We start from the raw sequence: 14,862 nt of genomic DNA, 5'->3' as shown, positions 1-14,862 counted from the left end.
CAAGAGATAAGACCATCCTTATCCCCATTTTTCAGAAGAAGCTGAGGTGAGGTCCCAATGTCACTGGGCTGGTAAAGGGCAAGGCCAGGACTCCAATCAGACAGCCCCATTCCAGATTCTCTTCCCTTAACCAAAATTTAATTTTAATATTAGGCTATTTTTAGAACATTCAGACAGAAGCCAAAACAAACCAAAGAGTAACGATTAGGCAAAGATGAGTTGATCATTAAGGAGATGGTTTTAGCCTAAGTGACTTGTTGAGGACCTCTGATGGCCAGTGCCAGCCCTTCTTCCCCTCCTGGGCCCAGGTATGGGAGAGGGGCAGAGAGGAGAGGAAGAGTCCTGGGCTTTCAGAGGGAAAGAGAAGAGCAGAAGGAGGAGAACATGGAAGCTTCCCCAGGAGCCTTGGAGGCTGAGGGGGTTGGAAGGAGGGGTGGGCCATCCTGGGAACAGGGACCTGCCCAAGCAGTGACACAGGGGTGGGAAAGCTCCTGGGGTCTTGGGGTCCTTACTCCAGGTTCCACATCCTATAAGTTGGATGGAACATGTAAATTCTCCCCTTCCTGGAAGCCAGCCCAGATGCTTTAGAAAGTAAACTTCTTCCCTTCAGACGACTTCCAGGGCCTACCCTCTCCTCAGCCCTCTCTCCCCCCTCCCTCCTCCCCTCTCCTCCTCTTCCTCCCTGCCCTCTCTTTTCCTCCTCCTTCCTTTCCTTCTCCACTCCTCGCTCTCTCCCCCCTGCTACCTGCTCCTCCTTCCCCTGACTGAGTCCTCACTGAGCTTAGGCTCAATGAAAACCTCTGAATGAGGAAGCTTCTCCCTCCAACGAGTCCTTCCCTGACCTTGGGGAACAGAGGGAGGAGTGGGGAGGGCTCATCCCCGTTCCCTCCTGTCAGGGGCAGCCTGGTCCAAGGACTGTGGTCCCGTAAATCTCCCCAGCTTAGACCGACTGCTATATTTAGACAGAAGTTTGTTGCCAGGAGGGAACACTAGGCTGGGCCAGACCCACTGGCTCCTGTGAGGTGGCACCTTGAGGGCCTCCTGTCTGGCCCCTGGGGCACAGGTTCTGCCTGAACAGGGCGCAGCGTGGAGGAAGAGCAACCAGAATCGGGCCTGCTGTCTTTTCCCTGCTCTCTCCAGGGGCTCCTCTATCCTGTTCTAAGGCCAGGGATTCCCATGGCAGGTACACAGGGGCCAGAACCAGGAAGCAGAGAAGGAGAGAGAGGGGCGGGGAGCTCTCCTCACCACAACAAAATATCAACCCCAAAGGCATGTCCCAGTGACCCGTCTCCTCCAGCCACACCCTGCCTACAGGTGCCACCCAGTTCATCCACACCAGTAGATCAATCTGCTGATTAGGTTAAGGCTCTCATAACCCAATCAGTTTGCCTCTAAACCTTCTGCACATGAACTTTGGGGGACACCTCATATCTAAACCATAACATCCCTTATTGGGGGTGTAGGGTATCTCTACTGGCTGAGGGGACTGTGGTCTCATTCATCCATCGAGTCAGTCAGTCAACAAACATTTGTTGAACACTTGATATGTGCCAGGCTCTGGGCTGGGAATGGACACAGATATAGACCCTGGGCTATAGATTTCATGGGGCAGATACTGGGGTGGAGGCTGGGCTCTGACCCCCCAGACAGCAAAGAGCCACTCAGTACCAAAGTCCAAGACGTTCCCATCAGAATAGAGGATACTGGCAAAAGGAAAGCCCTCTGAGGCGTCTCTGCACTCTCACACTCTGACACCACGCAGTTCTCCAGTTCCCTGGGGCACCCATGGCTTCCTACCATCCAGCTTGGACCTGACACTATCCAGCGAAGATAGCGCAGACCCACAGCCAAGGGCTCAGTCCACCATGGCTGCTCCCTCCCCAGGCTCCCATTGCAAGTCCTTTGGGCTGCAGATCAGAGACTCCCACCACCCATCTTCAGGTCCGGGAATGGGAAGAACAGCTCACAGAACTGAGGGGAATATTTACTTACATTTCCCAGTTTATTATAAAGGGCATGACAAAGGATATAGATGAAGAGATACACTGCCTCTTCTGGGAATGCCATCTCCGTGTGCTCACCAATCCAGGAGGAATGTCAGCTTCTAGGGAGGCTTTATTACACAGGCATGATGGATTCCTAACTCGGTCTCCGGCCCCTCCCGCTTCCTCAGTGGCAGAGCCTGAAAGTTCCAGGCTTCTAATTACTGCTTGGTTTCTTGGTGACAGCTCCATCCAGGAGCTCACCAAGAGCTGTCTCGTTAGAAGGAAAGATGCACCTGTCACTCAAGAAACGACAAGGGTTTCAGGACCCCTGTGTCAGGAACTGGCGACTAAGAAATAGAATTTCTTCTTATATCCCAATATCATAATGGGACTTACTGGGGCTTAAGAGGTTACAGAATCCAAAGTTCTCATCTCCCCTGTGCATGATCCTGCCTAGCTTGCTAGGTCTGCATCCTGTGTCCCAGAGATCTGCCTATAAGCTCCCCACCCTCAACCTCACCCTCCTCCCCGGGAAGAGAGGGGCTTTTTATTACTGTGGCCTCCTGAGTACCACTGCCACCCCATTGGGGGCTGAGTCCTGTGTTCGTGTTCCCTCACTGTGATAAACTACCTGAGATAAACAAATTATAAGGAAGAAAGGTTTCTTTTGGTTCAAGGTTTTGGAGGTTTCAGTCCATGGTCAACTGGTTCCATTGCCTTTGGGCCTACATACAGGGAGAACATCATGGTGGGATCTTGTAAGAGAGGAGGACTATTCACCTGACGGTGATCAGGATGCCAAGAGACAGGAAGGGACTGGGATCCACTTCCTCTCTCAAGGCATGCCCCAATGACCTAACTTCCTTCCACTAGGCTCCACCTCTTAAAGGTCCTACCACCTCCCAGTCCTGCCACAAGCTGAGGAACAAGCCTTCAACATGTGAGCCTTTGGGGGACACTTGTCCGAAACAGCAGAGCTTCTCAGGCTTCATCCTTCACTTTCTTCCCCAAGACTAGCAATTCCTATCTATATCAGACCAGCCCATCCCCTACCCTGTTTGGGCTCAAAGCCTGCCTCTGCCCCTTATCTGCTGTGTGGCCTTGGGAGATGGCTTCACCTCTCTGGGCCTCCATTGCCTCATCATCAAAATGGAGCTATTTACAGCTACCCCAGAGGCTGTGCCAATGAAAAAGGAGCTGTCTTCTGTAAAGCATTTAGAGGTGTGTCCAGCATGCAGTAAGCACCGACTCTACATAAAGGGGCGAGGGAAGGGCTTCCCTCCCCACTCGCTCCTCCCCCTGTGGCACCTCCTGTGCCCACTCAGCTCCTGCCCCTGAAGTCACTCTCTCCTCTCCACCCTCCGTCCTGCCTGCACCCAGAGTCTTTCCCTCCTTTTGGACTCGGCTCCAATGCCCAGTCCAGGGAGCCTTCCTGGTCCTCCTCACACCCACCACACAGGGCAGAGGACTGAGCTCGTAAGTGGGTGGAAGCTGGGTCTTCAGGGGCCTGCTGGACAGAGGGGTGCCAAGGACCTGTGTAGGTCCATACTGTCTGAGCACTGGGAAGGAGGAGCCTGGAGTCTCTAGGAAGCCTTTCCAGTGGGGAAGGACTTGAACTAGGCCATGGTGTGCCCCGCTATGGGGCATGTGTCCCCCATCTCTGAGCTCTCCAACGAGACCTTGACGAGAGCCACTGTTCAGCTCAGGCCGTCTGTGTGCCACTTTCTTGGCATACAGTAATGTGATGCACACCGTGTTTGTATTATCCCCATGTTAAAGATGAGGTGACTAAGGCCCAGAGAAGTTAAGTAGATTTACCAGGGCCACACAGCTAAGAAGCAGCATCCCCAGAACCCTGAACACAGGGATCTCTGCACTCTATACCCTCTGAGAGCTTAACTCACAGGACATGGAGTAGAACTATTCACGACATGTCTCTGTCTTCCCTGATCCTCCAGATCATGTGCTTTCTAAGGGGACACGATCCAATGGGCCTCTTCTTCCTGCCCACCCATCTCCACCACCACCAGGGACTCTGCTCAAAATAGTCACCTGAAGGTTATGCTGTGGGTTTGAACTGAGTCAAATCCACCCAACCATCCCCTGAAAGAGAACAAAAATCTGTGACTGTGCCAACTTTTTGGACCAGCGGAGAAGTTCTAGGAGACAGAGGCAAGATCTGGGAGTCATTCCAGAATCCTTTTCTGATATGCTCATCCATTTGCCTGAGCTGGAACTGCAGGCATCAGACGCCAAGCACATGACCCCCACAAAGGGCTTTGGTCAGCAAAGAGACTCGGCCACAGCTTGAGACCCAACATCAGAGGCAAGATAGTCCCAAACCATCCAGGTCCTGGGGCAGGGGCCATGATCACAGAAGAAGGGTCAGAGGAGTTCCCAGAGGGGAGGGGAACTCGACTCAGGACCTGTGGTGGTTCTTGGCATACATGACCCGACAGAATGTCAGCAGGAGCCAGACAGAGGCCTAGACAGAGGTTCATTTAGGAAGTAGATACACATTCAAGGGAGAATGCGGGCCATCTGGAGAGTGAGAAGCCCCTCTGTGGACTGGGGTTCAGTATTTATAGACGGGCCCTGTAATCAGGCCCAGACTGGAGATGGAGCCATACAAATTTTCGCCTGTTTTCCAGGCCCTCTTTCATATCACAAGGACACAGGCCAAAGGCATGTTGCTGAAGATTCATAGCTGTGTCTTCGGCATCTCAATGGCTTACGGGCATTTCCTTTAAGGTTCAGTGGATCTCTCTTTTTATCCTAGACCCCTATCTCAACATGAGCCCGTTCCTGTGAACTCAGAAAAGGTGCCAAGCCACCCACAGAGGTCAAGCAGGGCAGCACCTGCGTGGTGGGGCCAGGAATGTTGCAGCTGGCTTTGAGAGCTGTCCCCTGAGATGCAGAGACTGGGCCTGCCTTGGGGGCCAGCATCCACAGCAGACACTTCACTTCTGAGTTGAGCATTGCCTGAGAGGCTGGGAGTCCCTGGGGACCTGTGCCACCCAAAGAGGCATTACCTGCAGTTCTCCAATGGGGCTGTGAAGCGGGTGATGGGTCAACCCTGAGGCCCTCACTCACCCTAGACCCAGCTGAGTAGGGCCTGAGAAGTCTTCTTGGAAGGTCCCAGGGCCCAGAGTGTCCCCTCCACGCCCTAGCTTGCTGCGCTCCAGAAAGGTGGCCCACTGGACCAGTAAGGCCTCTCTGATGCCCAGAAGCTGATGCTGAGGAGCTCCCAGCAGCCCCTGCAACCTGTGAACAGCAAGACCACAGCCCCCCAGGGTTTGTTCTGTGAGCCAAGAGGTCAGAGCTCCCAGATGATGGCTCAGGCAGCCCTGCAGCACCAACACACACACACACACACACACACACACACACACACACACACACACTTTCTAAGCACACACAGCATCACGCACCCAAGTTCCCTTCACCTCCCTTTGCACCCAGCATTGAGGCCGAGTGTTCCACAGAGCACAGGTGCAGTCTGCGCCCCCGCCCTGGGCTCCAGGAGGGGGTGGACAGCGCTCGCCCATCTGATCAGGTGGGATCATTAATTAGAAGCTCTAGGCCAGCAGGATGAGGCTGAGCATGTGGCCTCCAGCCCCAGCACAGGAAATGGACTGAGATTGATGTGGGGAACGTGATGTTTGAGGGCTCTGGCTCATGGGGACATTCTGGGGCAAACATCGGCCCAGCTGCCAGGGAGGGAACATCTGAGCAGCAAGAGAAAGAGGAGGGGCCGCCTTCTGGCAGAGCAGTGCCTTCTGGAATCCCAGAGGCAGAAATGTCGGGTGGAGAGGCCATGAAAGTCACACAGCCAAGTGCGCAGACTCACAAGCACATCGGCCACAGAGTAGACACCTGATCTTGGGAGGGTGGGGAGCGGGATTAGAATTTCACTCTCGTTCAGTCCTTCGCCACATATTGTCCAGCCTCTCTGCCTTTGCAATGCTGTGCTCTCTCCTCGTACCTCCCTTATCAGGTGGGCGAACTCCTACGCACACTTCAAAGTCCACCTCAGCATGACCTGTTCCATAGGCCACCCATCCTCAATAAATTCAAATGCTGTGAAGCTGGTCACCAATCCATCTTTCCCACCAGACGATGGTCCCTGGAGGGCAGACAGGACCACATCTGCATCATCCCTCCATGTCCAGCACCCACTCTGATGGGACACTGGGTGGTTTGGGTCTCTGGGGTAGGATTGCCATTGTTGCCGCCATCAAGTCTGTTCCCTGGTGAGTATAGGAACTGACATTGTGGCCCCTAGCCTCAAAGTGCCACCTCTTCTAGGCAGGCAACCTTCCCAAGTCCAGGTTGGGTGTCTTTCCCACATATTAACCTGATGACCTTGTAACTGTCTGCTTATCTGTGAGACAGGAAAATAAAGTAGTTATACACTTCTTTTCTGCAAGTTCTAAGTCTGGGATTCCTTCCGGGCCTGGGACATCCTGAGGACACTAGAGAGGTCCCTCAGCCAGGGCCGGACACATAGTAGATATCTGCAAATGTTGGGGAATAAACAACTAGGGGACATCCCCCACCTGGCTTTGTGACAAAAAGGCCTTTGTTCTCTCCCAGGGGCACATCCCTTCCAATGGAGGGGAGGATGGCTCAAGGGCTGAGGGACAGAGCAGACTTCTGCTTCAGAGGTGACCCTGCACCGGACCACTTCTAAGGCCTTTCCAGGGTTCCAAGTTGGGTCAGGACACCGCTGTGCTATGGGGTCTTCATTGTCCCCCTCTTCAGCTCCCCCCTCTGCACAGTAGAGGTAAAAGGAATGAGGGATGTGTGGCTGATCAGGGCAAGTGACAGACAAGAACCATCAATGGCTGCCAGTGCCTGGCCTCTGACCTCATCCCTTTTCCCCCCAACAGGCAGCCAGGCCAAGCCAGGTGCCCAGAGAACAACCCCAGTGGGCACTGCTGGAGCAGTACTGCCATGCAGTCCAGACCCTCACTGACCTCTCAGGTATGTGTGCCCCCCACTGCCTGGTAGTAGACCCACAGGTGAGGGTGGGCCCCCGGGGCTAAGGAAGGAAAGTTCTCTGGGGTGGATGGAGCCTCAGCTTCCAATCCTGGGCTGCTCTCTGTCTTGCTGGGGGTCTCTCAGGAGGCCCCCTTCCCCATGTGAGCCTCAGGCCTCTTGCTGCTGAGAAAGGCTGGGCTGAGAGCATCCCTGACTCACTTCCAGCTCCCCCATGGGCACCCGAAGGAAGGAGGCTGGGCTGGTTTCAGAAGCCCAGGGAGGAATTGACCCCTCCACTTTCAAACTCAGGCGAGAGGCGAGGCTGGCAGAAGGTGTAAAACTATCTCCTGTTGCCGTGGCTACAGGTGTCACCCCAACAGGACCTGTGAAATAGCCGCTGGGCCTTGAGTTCTAACCTCTGAGTTTTACAGCTGCTGATTCACAGAGTCAGGGACAGATGCTGCAGAGCTCAGAAGTGTGCTAGACTCTCAAGGCTCTGGAGAGATCTCTCTAGGGCCCCACCCAGTGTCCTGGCCTTCCCAGGGCTGTACCCAAGGAGCAGGAGGGAAGGAGGAGGGCTGGGGTGAGGAGGAGGTGCCCCTCTGGCTTGGAGCTGCTGCCAGAACACGAGATCAAAAGTTCTGGCCAACACTGGGTTCCCGCATCCAAATGCAGCCTGACTCTGGCATCCAAGAAGAAAGTCTGGCTTTCTGCTTCCTCAAGGTGGGGAAATTTTGAGCTCAGGCAGACCCAGGTGGATCCTTGCTCCTCCACCTAGCAGAGATGTGACCCTTGACATATCATCTAACCCATCTGCATTAGTTTCTTAGGGCTGATGTAACAAAGTATCCCAGACTGCCTAGCTTGACTAACAGAAAAATCATCCTCTTACAATTCTGGAAGCTGGACCTCTCAGTCTAAGGAGTTGGCCTCTGTTCGTTCTTTGTGAAGCCCTCTCCTTGGCTTGTAGATGACTGTCTTCTCTGTGTGTCTTTATAAGACCTCCCTTTGTGTATGTCTGTTCCCAATGTCCTCTTCCTATATGGACCCTGATCCTACTAGATTAGGACCCACTAAGCAAATTGTGTTAATTTTACTTTATCTCTTTAAAGGTCCTATATCCAGAAAGGCCACATTCTGAGGTATGGGGACTTAAGACTTTTGACAAACGAATTTAGGAGGGATATAATTCAGCCTATCTGAACCTCAGTTTCCTCATCAGTTAGAATAGGTTCTAAGTCTTCCCCAGAGGTTTACCATGAGGGTTAAATGAAAGACCATGGGCACACCCAGTCAGGGTCAAATCCAGCAGCCATCAGAGAGGAAATGGAGGCCCCTCACTGCAGGATGGCCCCAACCTCTCTCACCAGACCTTCTGCCTTCAAGCAATGCTGGATATCTATGGACACACCGCCTTCTCCCCTCCCCTCTGCCTGTCCCTCTCCTTCCCTTGGGCAGGTGGCACAGACCCTTTGCTGTTGCCCTGGATGATGGTACCGTGTCCTCCCTGTCTTTGAGTTTAGTGAGGAGGGTTCTGACCTATCCCCAAAACAAGGCCCTCCTGCTCAACTTCTAATACCATTCATCTGTTGACAAAAGACATCTGTAACATAAAATTGGGGGGGGGGATTAATCAAAGAAGATGATAAGTGCTCATGATCCCACGATCCAGGAATTTTTATATAATATTATAGAACCATAGAGCCTCATGCTGGGCTTTTTGTTTGTTTTTATTTGCATTGAACTCGTCATCCTTGGGGAGCCACACCTGAGAAAGAGTGACACGATCATAATTTTTTAAAAGTCTCCTCGTCTTCCACATGGAGGAAACAGGGACCCCAGTTGAGTTGCTCAGAGAGGAGGATGAACCTGGTGGGAGGACACAGATTTTTACAAAACTGGGACAAGACTGGGTTCATTGTTTTATAACCAGCTTTTCCTCCAATAACTCAGAGTGAACACTTCCCCATGTCATTAACTATTCATTCACCACATCACTGCTGGCGCTGCCTGGCAGCTACCATGGGAATGCACCGTCCTTCAATAGACGTGCCCCTGAGGGGAACGTGTGAACTGTTAGGATGCCCACTGGGCCTGGGAAATCCCTTCTTAAATCTCCACAAGGTAGTGGCCTCCTTTTACTGTCCATTGATTGTGAGAACTCATAATAACAAGCATAAAGTTCAAAGATACTGTTGTTTAGACACATGTACATGTGAAAAAAACCGGGGGAAAAAATAAGACCACAGTAATGATAAAGGCAACCTTCTAGGGGACATTCCCTCCAGGGAAGGAGTGCATAAATAAGTATGTAAGTGATCGGTAATGATCGGTTTGGGACTGAGAGGTAGGCCGGTTACTGTCACTACTACCTGAAAACTTCCATAAAGGAAAAGACCAAAGTTAAAATACAGTGAGGCCATGAATGAGCTATTGGCAAGTGTTCATAAATCAAAGACTATGACCAACTCAATTGTATGTCCCCGAGGTCCAAAGAAATGAAAACCACATGTAATCACAAGAGTGATTATGACTCTGGACCAGTTTTTAATGTTTCTATTGTTTTCATCACAGAGCATTTATATATTTTTGAAAAATAATAGACATTTTATGTATTCTGCTCATGGATAATAATAAGGGTCTATAGGGACCCAAGGATCCCTTGAACTAACTCCCCAGGCCAACACACAGACATGTATACACACACCCACAAGTTTGGTCAAACGGAAGAGTTTTGCTTCCTCAGCTCTGTGTCCAAGGCATTTGTTCTTTCCGCAGTGAACACTGAGCCCAAGCCTGAGACTTTCTGATGGATGGTGGGGACAGTGAGTGAAGAGCAACAGTCCTGTCCTCCGAGAGCCACAGCACAGGCCGGTAGAGGATACAAAGGGAAAACTAGGCACCTTGTGGAGACATAGGCCAGCCTGGCAGACAGGGGCACCAGGGAGGGCTGCCCCACCCAGACAAGACAGAGGAGGTGAGACTCAGGTGTGTTGAAGGGTGGGAAGGAGTGGGTTGGGCTGACTGAAGTGCAGAGCTGAAGGACAGTCAGAGTAGATGGCATAGCGTGTGCCAGGGGGCAGAGGGGCAGCAAGGTCCTAGGCAGTGATAAGGTGTTCCTAAGGTTACCTCAAATTTAGCAGGAGGGCAAGGAAGAATTTTCTTTACAATGCCAAAGATATGGCTCCATTTTGAAAGCAATGGGAAGACACTCTTTTTTCTTTTTCTTCGTTTTGGGTGCCAGGGATTGAACCCAGGGGTGCTTAACCGCTGAGCCACACCCACAGCCCTTTTTTATATTTTATTTAGAGACAGGGTCTGGCTGAGTTGCTGAGGGCCTTGCTCAGTTGCTGAGGCTGCCTTTGAACTAGTCATCCTTGGAGAGCCATGCCTGAGAAAGAGTGACATGATCATAATTTTTAAAAAGGTCTCCTCAACTTCCATAAGGAAGAGACAGGGACCTTGCTCAGATATGAGGATGACCTAGTGGGAGGGGACAGGGAACTCTTTTCCCTCTCTGGGGAGCCTGCTTCTCACCTTAAAATGAAAATGTGGGGTTGGGTGGTCCCTGAGGGGTTTCCTGGTCCCACATCCTGGTCTTCTTGTTGGACATGAAGGTACCATGTCATTTCTCATATCCCAAGGTGGAGTGAGGTGGAATGGAGAAGGGGGTGTCTGACCTGGGAGCACAGTCCTTGGTGCCACAGGACAAGTGCAGATCACTTTCAGGCTCCTTCTGAGTTTCCACACCCAGTTATCACTCCCAGGAAAACCCACAACTTTGTCCAGTTCTGTCTGAAAAGACTCCTGTGTACGTGGTCTAACTGAGAACAGCCCCCCTAGAGAGGCAAGGGTATATGCTATCCCCTTAAATCCCATTTTTGATGGACAGGAGAATGGGTGTGATATGGTCAAGATGGTGGACAGTGACATCATGTGGGATTCTGTTGTGCTCTGCATGCTTATTTGATGCCATGTATTGGACTGTGTAGTAGGTGTGTATAAGCTGGCCTGGAACCATCCATCCATCCATCACCATAGTAGATGACATCAGAGGTGGGCCAAGACATGGGCTGCAGGCACCAGAGGCACCTGCTTCACCCAGGTGTTCATGACACACAGGGCACTTCTGCAGCACCTTGAGTTTATTTGCCACTTTTCCCTGTCCCCACCATCCTAGGGACACACAGACTTCCTAAATACTTCTCCCTGCATTGCCTGGCCAGGGTCTGCAACCGGTCAGCCCACAACCCCAAGAATCCACACCTCCATCCCAGGGGCTTCCAATCCACCTCTTCTTCCTTAGCAAGTCAAAAGTCCCCAGTTTTTGTTTATGTGTAGTTGGATTTAACCCAATTGAGGAAAGCTTTGACTTTTTCCAGTTTCTTCCATCTGCCTATTTGCAGATGCTAAAGTGAGCTGTAAATTTGATTTATTCCAAAATTTCTACCAGTTTTCCCTTTATCTCATCTAGAATAACAGTCAATTGTGCCTCTAATAATAAGACCCACAAAGAAATGGCCCCACATCCTGGAAACCCAAGGAGCTTGGTACTGTGAGGTGCACTCAGGCCCTGACTGCCCATCCAGTGAAATGGTCACTTCCCAGAGGAAACTTGCTGCCTAAGCCCTTTTGTTTGGAATAATCCAAGTCACCCAGGCCAACCCTCTATTCTGCAGAAAACTTTCTGTGACATGTGTCCCCTGGGCAGGGACTCTGATGATAAGCAAAGTTCACTGCTTAAACATGGTTGATTTTGTCCCTTCTCCAAGCTGTGATGTGGCCCTCCTTTATGCATGAAGGAGGCTTTACCTATAAGACAGGCTGACCCAGCCAGTCACACTCTGGCCTCTTTAGGACCCCAGGAGGCAAGGCTCAGTTCAGGAACTGGGGACAGGACTCTGCCTAGCACTAGGATTAGGATCAGGTTTTAGGTTAGAGTTAGGACATAACCCATCCTCCCCTGTTGCTGGCATTGCTTATTATGGAGACCAAGGGCCTTTGTCCCTGCAGCTGCTCCTATCTGAGGCAAAGGCTCTAACTGTCCATTAAGGAGAGAACAGACCTGGCTGGATACTCTGCACCTTGTCCCTGCCAGTTGGCAGGCCCTGGAGAGATTCTAGGGCTCAGCCCTGACCTCACTGCTCACTCGCCCTCTCCCTCTCTCCTTCTGTCTGGGAGTGACAGCGGCATTAGTAAGGAGGCTGGTGAGACTGGATACACGGAGGCAGCCTATCCTGCCCTCCACCTCCCCTGCTCAGGGTGTGGCACTGGTTCAGGGTGGTTTCAGGCTTCTCTGGCACCTTTGGTTCCCAGTCAAGGATGGAGATAGGGAGATAGGACAGTTCCTGGGACCTCTAGCTCAGCTGGGACTAGGTCCTAGTTTATCCTGCCTTCTAAAGATAGAAATACAGAACACACATGCCCACATGCATGGGTACATGTTGTGAATGCGCACACACACACACACACACACACACACACACTTTCACAGGCTTTTCCTCTCATAACTCAAAACCAGAGAAATCCTTCAGAAGATTTCAATGATGGACAAAACCCCAAAACAGGCTGGACTCCCACCTGGGGTAAATGGCAGTGAGAGGAGGCACAGAGCCCAGGCTAAGTTGGAGCTTGCCACACCTACATCCCTGTTTCCCAAGCCTGAGTTCACTGAGCAGGCATGAGCCACAGGCCCATCTTGAGCTCTCTAGGGGTGTAGATGCAACAAAAGAGCAGGCAACTCCTGAGGAAACCTGGGCAAATTCCCCATGAAGGATTTTAGCTCTTCCACATCTGCTGTGGGACCTGATTTCCACCCCCTCTACTAGTACAGACACCAGTCAGGTGATTCTGTCCAATTCAGGAGGAAAAGAGACATATTCTCATTTCTCACTTCATTCTTTGGTGCCCGGGCCACTCATATCCTGGTGTTTGAAATCTTCCATTTAACGTCAATCAATTTCTCCTCTAGAATTTCCCTTTTCATTAAATGGCAATAGTGTTCCCTCAGTCAGCCAAATGGGAGACCTGGTGTTATCCCTGACTTCTAACTTCTGCTGAATGTCACCTGCCTCCTTCCCTCTCCAGTGCCCCCTTCCCAGGTTGAGCTCTAGCTCAAATGCACTGGTACAGGTCTTCGTCCATTCAGGACACTCGATCTCATTAGACTCTCTTTAGTGGCCTCCCGATTTCCCTCAAGGTTCCTCCAGTCCACTTCCTTCTTAGAGGCTATGGCGGCTTAGAAAGGGTGCAAATCTGCATGTGGACGGTGCGCCCCACGCCCCGTTCTAGTGTTCTTGCTCATGGAGAAGAAACTCGGGCAAAGAGTCGCCCGACTTTGGCTGGCAGCTATCCCACCGTTAGGGAGGCTGCAGTGGGTTCCTTGGACAGGCGGGTGCCTTTTGCTGTCCCTGCGGCACTGGGACCTGGGATTCTCCTCGGATGGGGCATTCCACACCCCAGGCCTAAGCTCGCCAGCCCGCCGGCTTCCTCCGAACTTTGCTGGTGGAAGAGAGCCAGGACCTGAGAAATAGGACCCGGGGCAGTGGGCTGCAGACTGAGTCCGATCAGGGGAACCGCCCGGCCCCAGCCCTGGTCCCGGCCCCGGCCCCGCCCCCCGGCGCCGTCATTGGCCGCGGCCGAGCGGGTGGACCCACCGCTCCGCACTCCGCGGCTCCTCTTCGGTTAGGTCCTGGCTTGGCAGCTCCGGGAAATCTGGGGTGGCGGCGGGAGGCTGCCCGACAAGTCAGGGCTGGACAGGCAGGGACCTGGACCCTGCGCTCTCTCGGCCGCTCGCCCTCACACCCACTCTTGGCTGCCACACCGGGCGCGCACTCCCACTCCCTTTCCACACGCAGCTCCGGGACGCAATGGACGCGGCACTGCTCCACAGCCTGCTGGAGGCCAACTGCAGTCTGGCGCTGGCTGAAGAGCTGCTCTTGGACGGCTGGGGACCGTCCCTGGACCCCGAGGGTAGGCGGGAGGCGAGAGGACAGAGGCGGCGCGGGCTCCTTCCCCGGCGCCCTCGGTGCCTCCAGGGCCACGCGCTCTCAGCGCCCGGCGCCCTGAGTCTCACAGCACCCTGCGCCCCAGCGACCCCTCTGTGATCCGCTCTGCTCTCTCCCGTCGCCAGGTCCCTACTCCTACTGCAACACGACCTTGGATCAGATCGGTACTTGCTGGCCCCGGAGCGCGGCTGGAGCCCTCGTGGAGAGGCCGTGCCCTGAGTACTTCAACGGTATCAAGTACAACACGACCCGTGAGTGTCCATCGGCCCTTGGCTGCGGGCTCTGCGCCGGCCTCCCTTTAGTGCAGTTCAGGGAGAGGGGAGGGTTCTGGACCCTGTGTCGGAAACCTGCAGAAGGCGCAGTATCGCACAGCTTCCAACCTCAGTAACTGTGGGCAGTAACCATTCCTGGACTCTGGGTGGAAAAAGTCAAGAAAGGGAGAAGGGAATATTTCCTCCTTTTTAAGGTCAAATCTCTCCTACACTGCTACCTGAAGTTTCCCCACTAAGGCTTCATCTCTTCCTTTAGGATGCTCCCTTGACCCTGGAGCCGGTGCGGTGGGCGTATATATGCTTGCTCTTCTACCTTCTACCGTGTCCCCCACCCCCCGTGGTGATTAGATTCTTCACTACTGGAGAAGAGAGGGGGAGGTTAGGAGGCAAGAAAGATGGGGTGAGCATATATGTTAGGGAGATCATACAGAGCATAGACAGGGGAGCTAGAGGTACAAAGTGTCACCTCTTTCCTAACCAGATGTCCCCAGGCTGGCCCACAAGTCTGTGAGTCAGGCATAGTAGGCAGCACTACTCCTGTGTGGCAGCTCCAGGTAATACATGGGGTCTGAATCAGGTCCACCCCCACCTTCCAGAGAGAACAGCCTGCCCCTC

The 14,862-nt window shown here is 52.8% G+C and overlaps 1 protein-coding gene across 3 annotated transcripts in view; it reads left to right on the top strand.

Annotated features, from left to right (window-relative positions):
- Crhr2 (corticotropin releasing hormone receptor 2) overlaps window positions 1-14,862 on the top strand; it is a 46,965-nt gene that overhangs the window by 4,702 nt on the left and 27,401 nt on the right. For 2 of the 3 annotated variants that reach the window (XM_027939654.2, XM_027939653.2), the window contains exons 1-2: window positions 13,838-13,940; window positions 14,101-14,226. In XM_027939654.2, coding sequence (XP_027795455.2) covers window positions 13,838-13,940; window positions 14,101-14,226 — 229 coding nt within the window. Of the gene's footprint in view, window positions 1-6,877; window positions 6,972-13,837; window positions 13,941-14,100; window positions 14,227-14,862 lie in introns of those variants that run through there. The other variant, XM_071608289.1, reaches the window with a different exon arrangement.

This window comes from Marmota flaviventris, chromosome 1, assembly GCF_047511675.1.
Source record: "Marmota flaviventris isolate mMarFla1 chromosome 1, mMarFla1.hap1, whole genome shotgun sequence".
Lineage (NCBI taxonomy): Eukaryota > Metazoa > Chordata > Mammalia > Rodentia > Sciuridae > Marmota > Marmota flaviventris.
This window is presented reverse-complemented; position numbering and strand designations above follow the sequence as displayed.